Source organism: Cheilinus undulatus, linkage group 22 (genome assembly GCF_018320785.1).
Source record: "Cheilinus undulatus linkage group 22, ASM1832078v1, whole genome shotgun sequence".
NCBI classification, from domain to species: domain Eukaryota; kingdom Metazoa; phylum Chordata; class Actinopteri; order Labriformes; family Labridae; genus Cheilinus; species Cheilinus undulatus.
In genome coordinates, this window is record NC_054886.1 from 24747451 (window position 1) to 24768247 (window position 20797).

The 20797-nt window shown below is 39.4% G+C and overlaps 2 protein-coding genes across 4 annotated transcripts in view; one reads left to right on the plus strand and one right to left on the minus strand.

The window, feature by feature from the left end:
* Positions 1-6443: 6443 nt before the first annotated feature.
* Positions 6444-16666, minus strand: sf3b2 (splicing factor 3b, subunit 2). 2 transcript variants are annotated; one of them, XM_041780215.1, is made up of 22 exons: positions 16494-16666; positions 16006-16052; positions 15433-15483; positions 14653-14883; positions 14324-14374; positions 13843-13939; positions 13360-13454; positions 12965-13073; positions 12771-12871; positions 12249-12473; positions 12047-12169; positions 11879-11959; positions 11572-11799; positions 11335-11484; positions 11082-11171; positions 9394-9501; positions 9191-9298; positions 8439-8581; positions 7740-7841; positions 7280-7379; positions 6993-7184; positions 6444-6801 (listed from the first exon to the last, which is right to left on the minus strand). In XM_041780215.1, exons 1-22 carry the CDS (start codon positions 16621-16623, stop codon positions 6730-6732), a joined length of 2634 nt encoding a protein of 877 aa, XP_041636149.1. In that variant the 5' UTR covers positions 16624-16666; the 3' UTR covers positions 6444-6729. The 2 variants fall into 2 exon arrangements, with proteins under 2 accessions (XP_041636149.1, XP_041636150.1); XM_041780216.1 differs by lacking the exon at positions 14324-14374.
* Positions 16667-18477: 1811 nt separating this feature from the next.
* capn1 (calpain 1) overlaps positions 18478-20797 on the plus strand; it is a 49251-nt gene continuing 46931 nt past the window's right edge. For both annotated transcript variants that reach the window (XM_041780004.1, XM_041780005.1), the window contains exon 1: positions 18478-18625. The gene's annotated coding sequence lies outside the window, so the exon portion shown is untranslated. The remainder of the gene's footprint in view (positions 18626-20797) is intronic.

Below are 20797 nucleotides of genomic sequence, written 5' to 3' on the forward strand. Positions count from 1 at the left end.
ACTCAAATGAGTCCCATTAGTCATACACACGTGCTGGCTCACACTCACACACACACCTTGTGGGTGCTGTTTTGAATGCAGTCAGATATACAAACGTGCAGAACCGGTTATACACTTGAATCAGTTTGCTTTTATGTCTCAGGGTGAACGCTGAGACTCTTTCCTAAGACGACAGACATGACAATTCAATGTTTAATGGCAAAAAAAAAAAAAAAAGAAAAAAAAAAAAGATTTTGTTATCATAAACTGGCTGGCTATTAGGTGAAAAATGCTGCTTTCCAAATGCCAGCCTGGCTTGGATTAAGTCATTTCTGTTCACTCTCGTTTCAAACTCCCACCGCGCTGCAGCTCTCCTGCGCTGAGTTTGGCAGCAGCATTAAACAGGTGCATTGTTTGCACACTTAGGTGACAAAGGCAGGGCTGTGATTACAATCTGTGAATGTGTATCAGAAGGTGACCTCACTGCTCCGCAGACGTCATGGCCCGGCTGGCTGCCACCAGTTTGACGTTTCAGTGTAGACAGATTATCATAGATGTGATGGTAGCTTACACCGGCATCGTGTGCCTCAAATGTTCTTGGATGATTTTCAGACATGTGTGCTGCCGGTGCTGCTGACTTTGCCTCTGGTTGTAGTGATATAACTGAAAGCAAACAGCCAGCGGCGTTGTATGATTGTACACAATGTTTCCTGCTTTACTTCTGTCAGACATGTTTGTTCAGATCAAGTCTATTAAAACATTTTTTTTATCACAGATGTGTCATTTTATCACTTATATCATTATAAACTTTTGGTTTATGAGGTTTCAGGTATGAGCATCAGGTTTAGGCTGAGAATATTATATTTGAGGTTGATATAGAAGCTAAGTGTAAAGCTAACTTTTAGTTGAGCTTGAATTGGAAAATAGTGCCAAACACAGAGGCTTTCTGAGTGAAAAAGAAAACACTTTAAGAGTCAGTGTAGCATAGAATTTTGCCAGTTTTGTTTCGTGGTCCATTTTTACCTGAAACTCACTAAATTACACAGAGAAACTATACCCATCTGTTACTCTGTGCAGCCTAGCTGGCCTGCAGACGTCTTCTAAAAGGGGCAACTCTCACTGAAGTCACTGCAGGCTAATGCCACTACTGTTGCACAGTACCTTTTATAACCCCACTTCAAAGTGTGTCAAACTATTTATGGGTTCTGATGCTGGAATTCTTTGTTCAGTGCAACTTTTTAACCCTTTCCAGCACAATATCTGCCAATTTTTGCTATTTCTTTCTACTGGTTTGCAGCCCTTTATGGCACTTTTAGCCTCTTTTCACCCATTTTTGACACTGTGTAGCCAATTTATACTATTTTTAACCCATTTTAGCTGATTTTGCACCATATTTTTGCACCTTTAAAACCAAGTTTTGCAGTTTTTCATCCTTTGTTGCCACTTTCCCACTGTTTTTGCCACTGTGTTGCCATTTAGCCACTTTTTGACACTTTCTGCCACTTCTGACACTGTTTGGCTACTTTAAACCCATTTTTAGTATATTTTTGCAGGTTGTTTGCCATTTTCGCCAATGTTTTGTACCTTATTTTTGCAAATGTAAACTCATTTTTTTTCCCACATTATTGACACTGTGTTGCTAATTTAAACCACTTTCACCAATTATAGCTGATTTTCCACCATATTTTTGCAGTTTTTCATTCTCTTTTGCCACTTTCTCGCCATTAAGTCACTTCTTTTTGACATTTGTATGCATTTTCTGCTGTTTTTGGTTTGGCTACTTTAAACCCATTGTAGTACATTTTTGACAGTTTTTGCTCATTTTTGCCAATGTTTTATACCTTCTTTTTGCCACTTTAAACACAATAATTTTTATTTTTTGCCCATTTTTGACACCATTTTGCAAATTTAAGCCACTTTAAACCAATTTTTGCTGTAACTCATGCTTTTTTGCAGGTTTGAATGCACTTTTGCCATGTTTTTCTGTCAAGTTTTTCACCACTTTGCAGGTGTTTAGCCACCTAGAGTACATCGTCACTTTTTTGCCATTTTGCAATTTCCTTTTGACACTTTTATCCCATTTCTTGGCACTTTTGACACAGTTTACCATACAACTATTTTTGCCCATTCTTGTCACTACTTTTTGCCACTTTCAAGCCATTTTTGCCTCCATTTTGTTGCCAATTTTTGACTGTTGTTCCACTTTAAAACCACTTTTGATGCATTTTGTGCTTTTTTGACACTTTGTTTTGCATCTTTTTGCACAATTTTGTTGCCACTTATAATCCATTTTTATTAATTTCCCCTCATCTTATTGCCTTTTTCACAATCATGTAAATAGTCTCCATTAAAGTTGTCTCAATTTTTTCTCCTTTATTTCTGGTTTCCTGGCGTTTGTGCACATCATGGCTTAGCTATGACTTTCCAAATGGTTTATTTCAATTTTCCCATCCACATTGTTAACATTACCAATAAAAAAATGATTCTGTTTTTAGATAAAAGGGATTTACCTTTTGAAAATGGCTATATTTGTACTACAGCATATATAAACAAAATCTGTCTCTTTTTGCTTTGATAAGAGTGATTTTTTTTTCCAGTTAAAGATAAAATATGGTTGTCACAGTTCAACTGTTTAACTCCCCCTTATGATCGCCCCTGACTAAAGCTAAAATGTTTTTCTATTTTGAAGTAGGCTACCACTTTGTAAGATTAAAAAAAAATCTACCACCAAAAGTGAACTTTTTTTCAAATAAATATATCTGAATATGTGAATATTTTTATCATCACAACCTAAAGTCTTTTTATCCACAGAGGAGGCGGGTCCTTCTCTAGGGGATTTGGCCATGCTATTATGCCATGCCTCTACAGCAGCCAACAAAGGACAAACCTCATACTGAGTGAAACTGGATGCTTCACTGATGAGGTGGAATTAAAACCATGCAGGTTCTTCACCCGGCCGCCTACCCACCCCCCCACGCTCTCTCTCCATCCCTTGCATCAGATAATAAGCCAGATTACTGAAACGCAGTGCAAACCCCCTGCTCTTTTTAACACGCTTCCCTCCTGCCATCGATAAAGAGATTAGAACAGAGCAGATTAAAAAGATGGTCATGGGATAATCCTGTGTTACTTTTTACACAGAACCCTAAATCTGCCAGGTCATCAGATGACACTGCTGAGGGGCCAAGCCAATGTCACTATTGATTTGGCTAAGACGGTAGTTTATGCAACGTAATTATACTTAGCCCACAACAACCATTTTAATGGCTAATCATGAGCATTTTAGATTGCATTATACTTAGCAATAAGAATAGAACAGTTCAGGGGTTTGGGGACATAATTGTTTGTAATAAACCAGCTAAATATATATATATATTACATCAGAACATATGGATAGTTTGGTTTACCCTTTAATTTCCATCATTTTTCTTTATCTATCATCAATTAAGCCATTTATTTGGGTTTAAAAACCTAGTTTAAGCAGTCACTTTTATCCCCATTGTCAACTGTCACATGGTTTTTGTTTTGCATTATCAACTGTTCATTTTCTAATCTATATGAAATTGAAATTACTGATTTATTGAAAATGATGGGTTTGATAAGGTTAATACTAAGATAAAGTTAGAAAATAATAAAATTCAGAAATAAGACACTTCAGAATAGTGAAAATAAAAAAAAACAACTGAAAAAAATAAATTTGTTACTTAAAGTCCCTGTAAAGTGATAAAAGAATCTTTAGTTTAGGTTTGTTGTATTACAGGCCACCGTGTTATGGACCACCAGGCCAAATTTCAGTCATAAAAAACATCTCTGAGTTTATCAAATAAAGCTTCAAAATCATGAAAAATGAGGCAGTAAAATCTGCTCTAGGATGGTGTGGACGTGTCAGTTGAATGAGCTGAAGCCACACCCACTCACAAGAAACATGATCAGCTTAGATTAAAACAAAAAGAAGCTTCTGATCAGTGCTCAGCTGCCTGGCTCTGTGTCAGAACAGAGAGACAGAAGTTGGGGATTTACTGTTTTCTGGTACAAATCTCTCTGTTATGATACGTTTAAAGTGTAAATAAACCCCCAGGTCAGAGCTAACTCCGCCCACTTCAGACTTGGTACTGAGTAGTGTGGTACTGAGAGGAGGGAGGGGAAGGGTTTTCCCAATGAAGCGGGAGTGACAGTGATGTTCCTTTGCCAGAAAGTGACACAGAGTCCCGCAGCATTGCTGCCCCAAAGCGATCTTTTTAGGTGGAGGATTTTCCCCCTCCAGAGTCCCCTGAAGCAGGCCATAGTATCACAGTCCAGTCAGATACTTAAAAGAGCACAAGTCACAAAAAAGCCACATGAGGCCCAAGAGCCATGCATAGGTATCACTACTGTAATAGTGTATATGCTAAAACCCAAACGGGCCTACACTCGTCACATCTACTTCTGAAGCACTGAATTGTTTATATTTTTTGTCAGATGACCTTCTAAGATAAGAATAATTCTAGCTACCTACTTACCTGTAAGCATTTGTTTAAAATCCCAAGCTAAACATTAGACCTGTGTGTAAATGACACCAGTCAATTAGGATTGTTTTAAGGCTTGTGCAGTAATTAATGTCAGAGTTTACCAGTAGTTTAGATATGGGCACTATAATTAGCTTACAATCTATTTGCCCTGTCTTTAGCTTTATTAGACCAATGAGAAAGCTGGCAAACAGAGATAACACCTGCTATCATGCCAAGAGATGATGTCATTTACTCCAGATCGGCACATTTCCCAATCACAGAGGTGCTGCTGATAAACATGACATTTTTACCCATCAAAACCAGCTCTAATGGCCGCTACGATCATTATTAGATACGGAAAGCTTAGGTAGACTTTCTGGACAGGTAGAGCTGTCATTATTAGGTGATAAAAAACCTCTGATTTTAGTGTAGGTCCGTCTGTAGACGTATGCACCAGTGACCTCAACTCGCGGTTGCAGCAGTTATGTAGGTCACTGTGCTTCCCTGACGGTCTGACGGTCACATCCGGGTCTTTACCGCCATCTAGCGGTAGAAAGGCGCAATGCAGTCCGATAACACAAAACATGAATTTTTGTGTTGAAACGGGAATTAATCGCTTTAAAGTATATTTGAGTAGCGCCAATCTGTTTTACCTAATCACCAGAAATGAGTCATCTCATTTCAATATAAACATTGACATTTTACACATCGTGTAGTATTAATTTGGGTACTGAACGCCATTTATTCAAAGAAAACTGATTTATTTTTTGCTTTTCATGTGGCTATTTAGCTGATGATAATAAAATCTCTAGTGGTTTCCATACAAGCTCCATTTTCAGGTGTACAGTGCCTATAAAAAGTAAACAACCCCTTAGATTTTCTACCTATTTATTGATTTTACAGTCAATAAGTCAGCATAATTAGGCTTTTTTTAAACAAAAAATAACCACTACAAAACCTCTTTAATGTCAAAGCAAAAACAGATTTTATTTTCAAAATAATACTAATTTAACAAAACGATGTAAGGTAAATTAGGTGACTGCATAATTATTCATCCCCTCTAAAGTGACTAACCTAAGAGGTCCAGCCAGTTGGTACTTGTAATCTCACAATTAGTGAAATAGGGATCATCTGAGCATAATGAATGTGTCTAAAATGATTGCAGTATCAAGACACCTGTGTCTGGAAGGTCCAGTCACTGGTCAAGAGAAGAACTGCCCAAGCAATTCAGAGAAAAGGTAACTGAAAAGCGTAAGTGAGGGGATGGATATAAGCACTGAACATCCCCCAGAGTTCTGTTAAATAAATCAAGAAATGGAAGTAATATGGCGCATGTGTAAATCTGTCTAGATCGGGCCATCCTCAAAGAGTGGCTGTGCAAGAGACTTGTGACAGAAGCCACCATGACACCTATGACTACTAGATGAGAGAGACTCTGTTGCCATGGTTCTTCACCAGGCAAAGCTTTATGGGAGAGTGGCAAAGAGAAAGCCACTGAGGAAGAAAACTCATTGAATCTCGACTGGAGTTCACCAAAAGGCACGTGGAAGACTCCATGGTCAAGTGGAATTAAGTTCATTGGTCTGATGAGACAAACATGTTGCCTTTTGGCTATGTTTGGTGTACATCAAACACTGCACATTACCGTAAACATATCATCACCACTGTGAAGCATGGTGATGGCAGCATCATGCTGTGGGGATGCTTCTCAGCAGCCAGCTCTTGAATGCTTGTAAAGGTAAAGGGTAAAATGAATGCAGCAAAATGTTGGAATACGCCTAAAACTGTAGCTAAGAACTACTTCGGACTATTTAAAAACAGCGCAGAGCAGTGTCTTGTATCAGTAAATCAAGCACAATAAAGCTTCAGTTCCTCCTTTAAGCCTGAATCACCCCATTCATTACCTGAAATAGGAGTTTACTTTCAGTAACTGGCTTTGTAAAAAAGAAACTTAAGACAGGTTGGAACAGTTGAGGGTCTTTTCATCACTTCATTTATTTACAAAAATCAGAAAAACATGGTTACAGTGAAAAAATAACCAAAACAAAACATTGAGTCAAACAAAGGAAAACATGTCAAGAGACACGCCGCTAAAGATTCTTCTATTCATATTTTTTAAGAGGAACAAAGACGTGCTTATTGTTACTGGTCTTACAGATGATTGGTGTCTGTCTGCATCCTGTGAAGTAAAAAATGGAGCAGAGCGCTTTCATTTCCTGTTGTGGCTCATCCTCTGGCTGACTTTTGTCACCAAGTTTCTTCTCTAAAATTTGAACTCCTTGTATTTCTTGGCGCCGCCTCGTGTGTCCTGTGGCTGGGCCTTCCTCTTTTTTTGCTGTGACGAAGTAGAGAAAGTAGGGCAAAAATGCAGTTATTATTCAAATGTCACTACAAAGAAAAACTAATAAACATCTTGTTAGCTATTTTTATGCAATGTTGACTTGCAATTTTTAAGTAACTTCATCTGTAGCTCTTTAAGTATTTCTTTCTCATGTCTAGTGCTAAAACAAAACTGGTTCTCTGTACCTTCTGTTTGGCAGCATGCTCTGCCACCATGTCGCTGAAGTCCTCTTTCTCCACCTGGGCTTGCTGCTCCCTCACGTGCTCCTCATACTTCTGCGTCATGGCCATGGGGTCCAGCTCCAGCTCCTCAGGGGCCAGGGCCACCTCCACACCCTGCGACTCCTGCCCTCCACCTGTCTTACGACCTACCATGGCCTAAAGTCAGCAGAGAGGGGATAAAAGGATTGAACATATGACAGAAAACAGCAGGATTTTTTTTTAATTTGGGTGCTCAAACCAAGCCGCCTTACCCCTGAGACGTCGTAGATGTGGGTTGAAGCCATCATGGCGGCTCCTACAGGGCCAGTTCTTCTCTCAGGTAGCACTGTAAACAGCTGGGGTGTCTCATTTCTATAACAACAACAAAGAATCAAAATGAGACATTTTTAAAAATACTGGTCATTATTTAAAACAAATAACATGTTTACACACCAGAACAATAGCTGTAAATTGTTTAAAGTTGCAGAACACAAGGTTAAAAAGACATTTTTTCTACAATGTGGAGCAGTAAAATGCAAATACTGGCATTTATGAAGTATCTAAAAAATGCCACATTAATCCCAAGTCAATTATAATAAAGCATCATTAGTATAAAGAAGATCTATAAGACGCACCTTCTAAAGAGTAAGGTTTCCTACTAATGTGTGATAAATTTTCAAAATAGGACCCTGTACTTGGGTACATTCTGATGATAAGAGGGCGAACACCCACCCGTCCATGGCCTCCTCGATTTTCTTCTTCCTCAGCTCGATCAGCTCTGGCGTCTCCATGCCTGCGGGTACCGAGGAGAATCCTCCAGGGGTGATCAGCCCGCTAAAACACAAATAACATCAGATAAAGAATTAAGACATCTCCCATACATGCATGAATCTAACTGCCATTTCAGACTGGGTGTGTGCCAGCTGCGTGACAGTTGCAGTGCTAGTCAGATATGGCTCGTTCTGTCACAGCAAATGGGCACTTGAATGTTGTCTGTGCTGCAATAAAGCTCTCAACAAGTGACTCAATTCACTGTTGAAGTAGGACAGGAAAATTCAGAATAAGAGCATTCTGTACAAACAAAGTTAGTTTCACCAGAAAAAGGCATACTTTGCAAAGCAGCGCAGAACCCTTATTGTTTTTTTTTTTCCTGTGACATATTCTACCTATGTTGACCCACATATCTGCTAAAGCCAGTTTAATACGGCTCTTTGTCATTTTTCTGTCTGTTTTGAATACGATGCACGTAGCAAAACAGGCAAGCCCTCTACTCTTTAGCGGAGCATGAAGCGTGAACATCATCCACGTGAGATGGGGCGCTGAAGCTGTCTGAAGCCTTGACATGCTAACACTAAAATGAAAATCAAGCTGCCACGCACCAAGTCTGCAAACAGCTGTTCAGTACTTGATCAAAATTTGGACACCACGTACCTGTCGGCAGGTGTGAAGAATCCAGTTTCGTCTGGTTTCTCCTCGTCGCTCTCCTCCTCCTCCTCTTCTTCTGATGACTCTTCATCTGAAGGCTCCAGTTCTCCCCAGGGTGTGTGGTCCACCTCTTCTTCCTCCACTTTGGCCTGATTGAAACAAAGACAAACTTGTTTTTTTAAAATCTACAATCAATGTTAAAGACCCATTACAAGTTTGAAAACAGTTTGAAACAAACAGCGGGGCTAAGATGGAGGAAAAACAATCCTGTTAACATAGATGACTGAGACCAGACTGGCCGACCTGTACGCTCTCAGTCTTAATGGATGATTCAGCAGGAAAAAAGTTAGCTCAATAACTATGACAATAATACAAACACAGATGACCCATAAAGGGTTCCATCTGTTTTGTTTTGTTTATGATAAAGCATCAGTTTACATGCTGAAAGAGTTAGTGTACAAAAGAACCCAGAACTCCTAATACCTTCCCAGCTTGTGGGTATCAGTGATAGCTCAAAGCTGATATTCTACCTTACAACAGCTGCTACTAACAGTCAATAAAAAGGACTATTACCCTTCTATTCTGGCTCCCAGAAATGCAAACAGATGACAGTTCTTTTTAGATGATTGCTGCTGCCTGCTGCCCTATAACCACAATTTATTTCCAGTTTAGCCTCCAGCTGAAGTAGGCTATTACCCCAACTCCAATTAAAATAGCCTAGTGTGTCCTCTGAGAATATGAAGCTGTTGAATCTTTACCTGGAAGTCTGCAGCATTCGTCCCGAACACGTCACCATACAGAGGTTTGCCCATTTCATCTACTGGCGGTTTGCCCCAGCCTCCTGCGTGATAACCAAATGTGCAGTTCTGACAGAGAAACACAAAATCAAATCAGAAAAAAATCCACAGATTTTTAAATAAATGGGGAAAATAACCGCTATAGTAAACAGCAGCTGCCTCACCTCTGGGATAGGGGAGTTGAGTCCGGGGATCTTGAGGTTGGGATAGGAGGGAGGGGGGCCGTACCTCTGCATGGCGATCAACCATGGAGGAGGGACTTTGTGAGCATTCTGGGGAAGAAGAAGATTTATACTTTATAATCCAAAATGTAAGTTGCACTTAAATATGAGACATTAATTCCTGTAAATGCAGGATTATGACCAAATAAGGGGAAAAGTTGTCAAAAAGCAGCAGACAAGCCTAGTCCATGTCCCCATGCATGTCACTGGCGGTACACAATGAATGACGGTAATGCTCTCATCTCTTTTTATACTGGTATATAGAACAGAACCCACATTTTACATGAAGAAATGAGCAAATATGTCTGATACACAGATTTTACAGCAGGAGCTGGAATCTTTTGTGAGATGTTGAGTTTCAAATGGATTGGAAAATCTTTGTCCCTGAGGGAAAATTTGGTTGGCAACATAGGTCCACCCACACATGTGTAGGAGTCCAAGCGTTGTTTTTAGCCGAGGATATGTTAAAAAATGCAAAACAACTGTCATCATCTCAGTTATTTTTAAGGATTTCTACTTTAAAATGTTTACTTAAAGACAAAAGACAGGATAGTTAGTAGAACTGACTCACAAACAATGGAAAAACAACACAATAATGAATGTAGACAGTAACTTTACAGGTCTATAAGCATATTTCTGACACAACTGGACCCCATACATACATACAGTAGGTTTTTTGCCCTTTGTGGTAACAGGATTATATCAGGTATTACCGAATTGTAAAGATAATGTATTTAAATTCATATTTGGAGGTAAACAAGCCTGTGATGGCAGAACAAAGTCACATCTGAGAATAAGATCACAGAAAAGATTTTAGAAGGGTTTCTGTGGTCACTTGTGCAGAACTGAACCTGTAATTTTAAGTTTCAGACTTTTGCTGAGCTTCTACTGGAAATGCCATATTTCCTGGTGTTGGCTTTCACAATAAAAGCACCCAGGCAAAACAACTATGGACCTTTAATGTGAAGGACATGTTGATGGTAACATGTTTATCACTTACGTAAGCTTTAGCATCTGTATCAGCGAGTTAACTCTAATACAGAGTTTACAGCTGCTTCTCTGTCATTTATCACCACAGCTTGCTTCTTCAAACTATCATTCATCTAAGAGAAGCATATCTTCAGTTTAAACACACCTTTAAACAGTTGATTGAGCAGTTGTAATACTAGTTGCTGCAGCAAACCAGTGAAGACAATGTTGAAAAAATCCACACCATGGCAGAAATTTCACTGGTGACAGTCTTGATACTGGTTTACTAGCTGCCTCTGCCCCATACTAGCAAAGACTAGGAATGTCATGACTGCTCTACTGCTCACAGAAAACCAGGCATCTCATGGGAGCAGAGCAGAGTGGTGGAGAAAAATGCATGTCTCATTTCAGCAGCATTAAAAATATCTGTTAATTTTAATATCTGAGAATGTCCTGTTGTGTTTTTAAAAATCAAACCAGCAAACAGAATAAGCGATCTGTCATGCACAGCAGGTGGCATAAATTGTTTTAGCGTCTGACTGTTTTTGTGTGATCATTTGCACTTCTAAATCTAAATTTTGGTTTCAAAATTAGCCGCAAGGAACATGTCATGTTTTCAGAATATTAGGTTTCCAGGTTATAATAGTCTTTGTGGAACTTACAGGCCCGACTGGCATGCCCAGAGCGATACGCAGCTCATCAGACAGATCGCCTGGCTTCTTCTCTTTCAGACGAGTTTCAAACTCCTTACCCTGCAAAACACAAAAACACTGATCACTATGAGGGCAATTTAAAGCACATTCTGTTCCCTACTGATGTTGGTAATCACAATAAAGCAGCTGAACAAATGAGATTTAACTGGTAAGATGGAACATAGACTGTGGGAAAATGCCAAATTTTAAAAGAGTTTAGGACCTCGTAGTAGAGATCTCCATGGATGGTGAGTTTGGGTTTGATCTGCCATTTGAAGAAGGCGTCGTGGAGCTTCTGATAGTCGATGTCGATCTTTCCCATCTTTGGTCGAACTTTCTCCCTCATTTTGGTTTTCATAGTTTTGGCGTCTTCCTGTAATTAGAAGAAAATAAATAATGTCGGGACAATCACTCCTTATTCTTCTAGATGCAGCTCTGAAATGATGAACTGTAACTCCACCTTCTCCTGCAGGGCCTCCCTCATCTCCTGGATCCCAGTTTTCTTGATAAACTCTGGCAACTCAAACGGAGGCTTCTCTATGCCTCTCTTTCCCTGCAGATATTTCCGCTTGAAGCACCAGTGACGCGGCACGGGCACCGTGTTCCTGGTGGCCTTCAGGTGGACCAGCAGCTTGGGCTCCTGGGCCGTCACATCGTGCATCTCCACCACATCTGGGCGAGCCACCAGCTGTATCAAAGACACAGAGAGAGGACCAAGATTAAAACATGCCATAACGAAGTTAACTGTTGCTTTTGTCGCGATTTACCTGTTTGAGCTCGGCCACAGTCAGCCTGTTCATCCTCCTCAGCTTCTTCTTGGAGAGTTTTGGAACATCAGGCCGGATTTCCTGCAGAGAAAAGAAACAAATTACATCCAGACTGGCCATATTTTGTTCTTTTTGCTCAGTTTTCTGAACATTTGTAAAGATTCTAACCTCATCACTGTCGTCACTGTCTTTCCGCTCTTCCTCAAATCCTTTTTTCCGCAGCACAGCCGTCTCCTGCTTCTCTGCTTTCTCTGGCTCCTTCTCCTTTTCTTTCTTCACATCATCAGTGAGCTGGCGAAGAGAAGAAATTGCTGCTTTTAGCACAAAAAAGTTACACTATGACAGCAAATCTAAAATGTGTTGTAGCCACCTTAAACGCTTCAAAGATCCTCTTAAAGAAGATGTAGTTGGGGTCGTAGATCTCTGGCTCCTCTGTGATGTACTCGATCTCCACCTCTGCCTCCTTGTCTTTTTCTTTCTCTTTCTCCTTCTCTTTGTCGCCTCCTCCCTCCTTCTTCTGCTCCGCCTGCTCCTTCTTCTCCTGCGCTCGCTTCTGCTTGCTCTTCTTCTTGCGGTTTCTGCGCCTGCGGTTTTTCTGAATTAGAGGAATCCAAAATCAGGCAAATTACCCACCATGAACACTGATTTATGGGGAAAATGTAGCTTTAAGCATTAATTTTGCTTGGATTAGAACATAGGCAGCACAAGCACAAGGCATGTTTCTTCATTTTTGGGTGAAATATAATTAAGTCACCTTGAATTTGCAGCAATTTATCAATGATTCTCCAGCACAATAAGACAAAGGCTAAAACTAACATCAACTATTGGAATAAAACAAGTATAGCACTGTCATGCCGTGTCTAATCGATACGAGGTAAGACAAAAGGCGTACATCTTTCTTGGATATCTGCCCATCGTCGTCTTCTGTCTCCGACATGACGCCTGCAGACGAGTTCATCTCCATCTCTCCTCCCTCATCGTCTTCCTCCTCTCCTGAGAGTTAAGAAGGATGAATATGAATTCAAAAATCTGGTTTTAAACTAGAGTATTAGAATAATAAACAATAAAAGATGCTGGTGAACTGACCCGTGGGGTCTGTGAGCTGCTCCTGTCTGATCTCCTTCAGCTGCAGGATCTTCTCCAGAGCCTGCGGGATCTTCGGCCCGCTGACGCTCACCTCCTCGTTCTGCCATAACTGTGATCCAAGCAAAAATAAGGAAAATACATCAATAAAAATCAACAGACTCTTACGTTCACTTTAAATCCGAGTGTGATTTTTGTTATTGTGCACTGCGGCTTCAAACAGCATTACATTTACATTGTTTTCTGTTATCTTTTGTTATAAATTGCAAAACATGAATATAAAATTGATATGAGTCAAAATAAGTTGGGGGCAATTTTTTAAAGGGAAAAGAAGAATCTGACACTTAATACATTGGAGCTCATTTGATATGAATAATAAGGAAAAATTTCCCGCTAACCTCTCTGTTATCTTCTCCTGGAGGAGGAGGAACTCTCTGTTTCTGTACTGGCAGCATGCTGACACCAGGGGGCAGCGGCCCACGAGGATCGATACCTGCAGCACAACAGTCTCTAGGTTAGAAAAGTTTTGCATCATGCATTTAAAGCCAGCGCTAAAACATGTAGACTGTAGACCACACATTTTCCTTATGACTACTAATAGTAGTAATAATAATAATAACCTCATTTATCAAGTACTTTCTAAAAATCAAAGTTAAAAAGTCCTTTACAAGCACAGCATTAAGTTAAAAACAAATAAAAGGCAGGTCATAAGATCATGAGCAGAGACATGATCTAAGAATTAAAAATATCAAGACATAAAATTGATTTAAAATAACTCTAAAATAAATAAAATCAATATAAAGGAATTCTTCCCTGATGATCATGAAACTTCTCTGTGCAGCAGGTTATAAAAGCGTCTACGTCACTATGTCTCTACATACCTCTAATCGTGCTAACAGTAGGCATGGACCTGGCTCCCGGAGCCTGCTGCATCTTCACCATCTCCTGTTGACGCTCCTGCTCCAGCAACACTGCAGCCTGGCAGAGACGGATAAAGGCAGAAATTATTAAACACATAATTTAAGAAGAGGAGGAGAAGCGAGGGCTTAGGTAGGAAAAGAAGATGGGAAAAGTTTGCCCTCACTGCGTGGAGATCACTTTAATTTGGTTTCATTGATTTAAGAAACAAAAAAGAAGATTATTTAGCCAAGAAGATATTTTTTTCTTAAAGTTCTTGTTAGCTAAATAAAATTTAAATAGGTTCCTTTGATTATTTTAATTACTTAAAAAAATTAGAAGAGAATTATTCAGCCAGCAAAAACCTCTTTTCTGGTTTTTGTTGGCTAAATACAAATTTTTAGGTGCCTGAGATGATTTTCTAGTGGTTTCTTTTTACCAGGTGGACTAGCTACATCGTCTCACCCTCTTCTGCTGCTCCAGAAGATCCTGTTCATCCATGACACGGGGTTCACCCTGTGATACACGGAGACAATAATGACTGAGTAACAGCCAAATATAAAAAGTGTTTCTATGTTGACTCCTGCAATTTAAAAAAGCAGAACTCCCTCGTGGTTCATCTGGCAGTGTCACCTATCGGTTGTTGTGGTTTAGCATTAAATTTGACTATAAAAGTAGAACCTTTTTTTCTTTTTTTTTTTTTTTTTTTTGCTTTGAGGAAAAGTCCAGTTTGTGTTTGAGAAGTGATGAAGGTAGAATGAAGAGTTCTACGTTTTGGGTCCAGTCAGCCCCACCTGCTGCTTGGCTCTCTCCTCCTGCTGTAGCACCATAGCCGCTCTCTGCTGCACCATCTTCAGCTGGTCGTCCTGCGACAGGCCGGGAGGGGGCAGACCTGGCGGCTCCATGCTCATGTGCATGGCGGGTGGAGGGGGCCCTCCGGGAATCATGCTCATGGAGTGCAGCATCCCCATACCGGGAGGCATTGGGGGCATGGGCATCGGGGGCATGGGAGGCATCCCTGGCATCTGAAGGGGAGAGACACAGGATTCACTTAGAGCAATTATTCTTAAGAAAACATGATATTAAAAAAAATCCCCTGAACTGTCACGCAGAGAGAGATTTGAAGATGATCGCACTTTCTTAAAGAATTTAAAACCCCAACAAAAAAGCTGACTACATACAGGTGCACATGAAAATATTAGAATATCTAGTAAAAGTTTTTATTCCCCATATATTTAATTCAAGCCTTGGAACTTCAATTTTTCAAGAGTTATCATTATAAATTGAAATATTTCAAGACGTTCTTTCGATGGTTACACCTCACAGCTCTCCAAAATAATAAAAAAAATCACTATCTCTAGTATTAGTATATCACTAAACATCAGTCCAAAAAAATAAGGATTTTTAATATCGAAATGCTGAACATCTAGAAATTATCAAAATTAGCTTAACTTTTTGAAATAAATCATGGGGGCAAAAACTACTTTTATTATATTATTATACTCTAATTTTTTAAGACGCATCTGTATATCTTCACATATTTTTCCTCTTTCTGCCCAACATCTGAAAATCACCTGTGGCCCCAATGGTTTGTCATCATTCGGTTTGCTGAGAAGGATCCCAGTCTGTAGAGAGAGACATGCAAACACAAATAACTACATGCTTTATCACGAAAATATTTAAAACCGCTTAATCTGAGATCTTTATGGCTGTAATACCAGAATTTTGAGCTTCCAAATACCCTTGTAAAAAGTGTAAAAACTAAAATTCTGGGCACTGAATATGGAGTCCATTTTACAAGTAACAACATAGTCATAACATACAAACTATTCAAAATACACAAACACATTGGCAACCTACTTTCAAAACAGATTTGTTAAATTTAGACCGTGACCGGGAGTGATTTTGTAAGCAGATTTACCTCTAATGTGCAACTTTTTTATGACAGAGAAGACGTTTTTATAGCACTTTGGTACTTTGTGATCAAATTTATAATCAACATTACATAGATTATATTGTTCAATAACATATTTCAAAAAGTACAATCGTCTAAATCGTTTCAAGTGCACATTTTCAAATGCTCTATAGAAATACATCGTAGCAGTACAGCATGTTTACATGTTGAGGCTTTAGTCAGTGAAGTTCACCTGAATCATGTAGCCCTTCAGTCTGTCAATCAGCTCCTCTCTGGGACCTAAAAAAGACAACATGAACATTAAGAAAAACATTTTTTCATCTGTTCTTACAGTAGAGTCATCTGGTATTCCTATAACTCTGTTTAAATTACAGTCTTTATTCATAATAAGCCCTCATATGGCAGCAAACCAGACAAGTTAACAAACGTAGTTTCTAATAGTGCTAATGTCCACTTTCATAACCCCGTATTGCTAGCATGAATGCTAACACTGTGGCCCTAGTAACTTGATGTAGAGAGGTTTTATGCATCACGTTGGTAAATTCTTTGCATAAATATAAAATAGTTTGTCAACAGATTAAACATACATAAGGCCTAGCCCTGATTACTGTGACGGATGTGCTACGTTTTGCTAGCTAGAGTTAGCAACTGATTAGCAACTGTTAGCTAAACACAGCCTATCTTCTACAATACTCTTCGGTTTTACTGATCTTTTCTTACCCATGTTTGGCGCTCCCAGCTCCGCCAGCTTGCCCTGAAGCTCCGGGTGGCTCCATGTGTTTAATCCCGCAATAGCACTCCCCAAATCGGACGGCAGGGATTCGGTGCCCGGTGGTCCGTCGGATGCCATGTCGAGGCTTTTCCAATGAAACAACGGCGGCAGCGGAAGACACGCGAGTGGCACAGACGGGGCTATTGCAAGGCATGATGGGAGTTAGACTAACGTGCTGCATGCTGGTACATGAAGTTCAGAAAGCAATAACAACTCACCTACTGGTAATAGTCGCTAGGTGCCAGTGTTGGCTCATTGTAACTTTTCTGAAAGCTTTGAAACAATTTTGTGAGGGTTGATAAAATATTTTGTTGAACGGTTAAATTAAATGACTGAATATTGATAAAACATGGATTTCATTGAGGAAGCTTGCTTCATCAAAAGAATATAAAGTCGACAATGTCATTCTTAAATGAACCTTTTAATGTTGCAACATGTAATTTTTGTAGAAAGTAGTTAACCTGACATGCTCTGGAAAAACTCTCATACACAGCATCTGGGAAAGGGCGGAGGCTTTGAAAAAAAGCCTTTGTTGTCTTTGTTCTCCTTTTAACAAAGAAATGTCCTCAAGTTCTGATAAAACTGGCGCTTTAGCAGCATCAACGCTAATTTCTTCCACCATATCTTCACTGGCCTCTTGTTGCTGCTAGTTATGTCCCTACTCTGCTGCACCTGAAAGTACTGCCTCTTGTCGCTGATTGATCCTGTCACTTTCTTACCGGGCCCAAGCGGTTCAGACGGAAGCCTCGCAAGATGGATTCGCCAGTGAAAAACATGGAAACGAGTGTATCCATCTGCTTTGCAAGGTCAGAAAGTTGTAGCCTATTATTCTTTTCTAAATTATCAGTTACAGCAGGGGTGATTCACCAGGGGCCACCAGCAGCCTTCCACCTCACTTTTTCAACCCTTAAGTCAATATCAAATACCAATAAATTATAAACAGGAAGAAGAAGACAGAAGAGAAGCAAAATCTGCCATTAAAAACATTTAGAAAATCAAAAAAATGTTTCCAATGATCTTTGATTACTGGCATTTTTTTAGTCCTTTACAAGAAATTAGTAGATAAGATGAACTGCAATGATTTCTGTAAAACGTTTTACATGAGTCAACAAATGCATTTGTAAACTTCACTAAAATGTCCAGAAGATTATAATGAAAGAAACATATTCTTTCCTTCATCCCATTTTTTGTAATTACAATGATTAAATTGAATTTAACTGACAATTAATCTTGGTAACCAAGTTCTAAGTTAGAAGGTAAGACTCTTACAGATGCTGACACCTCATGATGACATGTAACTTGGTTTACTAATGTTTGGCGACTACCTTTGTTTTCCCTGTGAATAAGACTAGACAACAACTAGTGCATATAAGGTATGTCAGAAATTTCATCAGTGTATTTTAAATGGATCAACATCTGAACTCCAACTTCTTGAATTTTTGCATCTACGGTAGCACAGGAAGGACCAAATAACATATATGCATTTGAAAAAATAATCCATTTGTTGCTTCTGTTACAATCACAAGTAAGCATCACAATCTACAATGGGACTAAAAGATGATGCTAATATTCACACTTTTACTCACTGAACCATTAACTGGACCATAATGTATTTGAGTTTTGGTTGACTAAAACTAGACTAAAACCAAAAAGGTTAAATGTGACTAAAACTAAATGACAATAATTATGACCCTTTTGGCTTTCCATACAACAACCCATTCACTTCACACTAATGTATTACGAAGTGTGACACGCTACATAAATACTCGTAAGGCCACCTCTTACAACAGTTTTTAAAGTTATTGGTATGTTGTCAAAGAAATACAATTTTAAACTGCATCTTTATGGAAAAGACGTGAAATGAGAGTATGGCGCTTTTGGCTTTCCATACGGCGCAGACGTACATTGAGGAGTGTACTAGACAGACCTGAGCAGAGGCAGTAGGGCGTTTCTGAGTAATAAACGCTGGTAGAGAGCAGGGGAGGGGACGAACCTCAACGAAACATGGATGGAAAAAGAGAAAGCGAAGTTGCATATTGAATGTCTAAATCTCTGCCTTATCAAGGAATATCGACTCAAGGTAAATATAAACTACTTCAGAACTGGGTTCTTTTACAGTTTGTGTCGCGCTGCAGGAAGATTCTACTGGAAAGTTGTGATTAAAAGCTTTTGGCATCCTGGTTTAACTTTTTTCCTTGCATGAAGAGAGTTTAAAGTTAGGCAATGGCTTCGTTATGAACTGTAACAACTGATGTTCGAGAAACTCCTCGCTTTTGCCTCGTTTAACTTTAATAAAAGCCACGGGACGGTGAATTCTGCCAGTGTTGCGCCAATATCTGCACGAAATCTCTCGTTATCGCGGTTTATCGCTGCTTCGTGTATGCGGATATTGTTTGCTAATGGGGAGGTGAACAAAATGTTTAGCCCAGCTGTTCACACTGGTCAACTTGAGAAAGTTGCAGTTTGACAGCTGGGCTTCAACTTGGGATCGCTCTCACCCCCAGGACTGCATGCTTATCAGAGCCAGACGTGTGTCCATCTAAAAATGTAACGCACGCGGACTCACGATACGTTATCATAGCGGTTTCAAGACTATGTTAAACACAAACAGGCATATACATTCAACTTTTGGGTACAGAAAAGGGATACTGGGTAAGTTACTGATTTTAGTTGTCAGAGCTTGTAGCTGACAACATCGTTGGAGTTGAAATGTTAACATATGTTGCAAATGTATTTGTGCAATTTAGACCAGTGTTTCTCAACTGTTGGGTCTGGATCCAAAAGTGGGTCAAGGAGCTGTTAGCAGTGGGTCCAATGTGTGCCTGGACAAAAACAAAACAAAAGCAGTGGCTAAAAGTCTATGATGTATGGAAGCCCAAAGTGGACATCCATAAATGATTTATCATGTATAGCTTTTGAGTGTATTGGTTATTGAAACTGCTTACTTCTGCCATTCTTGGCCAGGTTTTTTTCTTCCTCAAAATATTAACACATCTTTGTTTTTTATCATGGAATAATAAAGCTAATGTTCATATTGATGTTATTTTTCTGTAAGAAAATCAAACATTCTTACAACCCTATGAGTTTGCCCTATAGCTATCTGCACTATAATTAAAGTCTTAAAGTATGATCACTATCTACTGTATGTGCACACCCAGTTTTAAAGCCGATCTCTACATCCCACTTTGATTAAGATCGCTGCAGGAGTCAGCATTTATTTCGCCATCAGACACTGTGCGTGTCTCGTTGCAATGCAGGTCTATTTTCTGCATAGCTTTATAGGAAACACTTTGGATATTTAATTTCACTGTGTTTGGAATATGAACCCTGCTTGCAGAAATACACCCAGCATGGTCAGAATGCTTACTCACAGCACCAACATAAGACCTCACACACCCTCAGGAGTTACAGAATCAGCAGGCAGTCTGAGTCCCTCTCTGAGTCGTGAGGAGGGAAACCACAGGATCGTTAGGTCCAGACATGTATCAGCAGAAAAGCGGTAGTGACACTGACTGTATTGGCATTTGTATCAGTGGGAAGTCTTTGACTTTACATTTGTCTTAATGACACATCTGTGTGTTATATCAACTTATCATCAAGTTGTATAAGATGATGTTGTTAGCCTGTGTTGTAGTGGAGGAAATAACTTGCAGCTGCCTTAAGAGCTCTGTCAGCACAGTTCTGGGTGATAATAAGACACATTATAATATACTTTAGATGCATAATTTCCACAATTGGCTAACTTAATCTCATTTTATAACGTATCTCTTGCATTATTCTAAGACTGTGTAGTTCTGTTACTTAATTCCATTGTTAGCCTGTAGCTGCAGGTGTAAAACACCAGAGGCTTCTTTCTTATATGTCTGGACATGCAGTCTACAGCTTGTCATTTCTCATAGATGTCACTACCTGCACTGAGGTGGAGGATATCTCTCTGTGAGTGTTGGTCTGTGTGGAAAGGCAGGCGATGTAAGTGTATTTTATATGCAAGGGCAAATTAAATATTCATCATAGCCAGATTGAACTCACATGGGGCAGAGTGTGCCCCGATAACATGCAGCTGTGATATAAAACATCAGTTGCTTTGACTGTAATATGTTGTGGCAAAAATATATTGCTTTTAGATTTGACTCAGTGTCTCCAATTAAAAAAAAAAACCAATACATATAAGAGGCTATTGCTGTCAGTAAGGATACTATGTGCAAAAGTGTCTATTGAGGGGATATTCAGGTATAATCACCGTAACACTAAC

Excerpts from the sequence above, each read along its gene's own strand:
- sf3b2 (XM_041780215.1), bottom strand. The coding sequence starts at position 16,623 with ATGGCATCCGACGGACCACCGGGCACCGAATCCCTGCCGTCCGATTTG. Across the intron at positions 7,185-7,279 it reads ACATCTACGACGTCTCAGGG|GCCATGGTAGGTCGTAAGAC; the intron begins GTAAGGCGGCTT and ends TGCTGACTTTAG. Across the intron at positions 6,802-6,992 it reads AGCATGCTGCCAAACAGAAG|CAAAAAAAGAGGAAGGCCCA; the intron begins GTACAGAGAACC and ends ACTTCGTCACAG.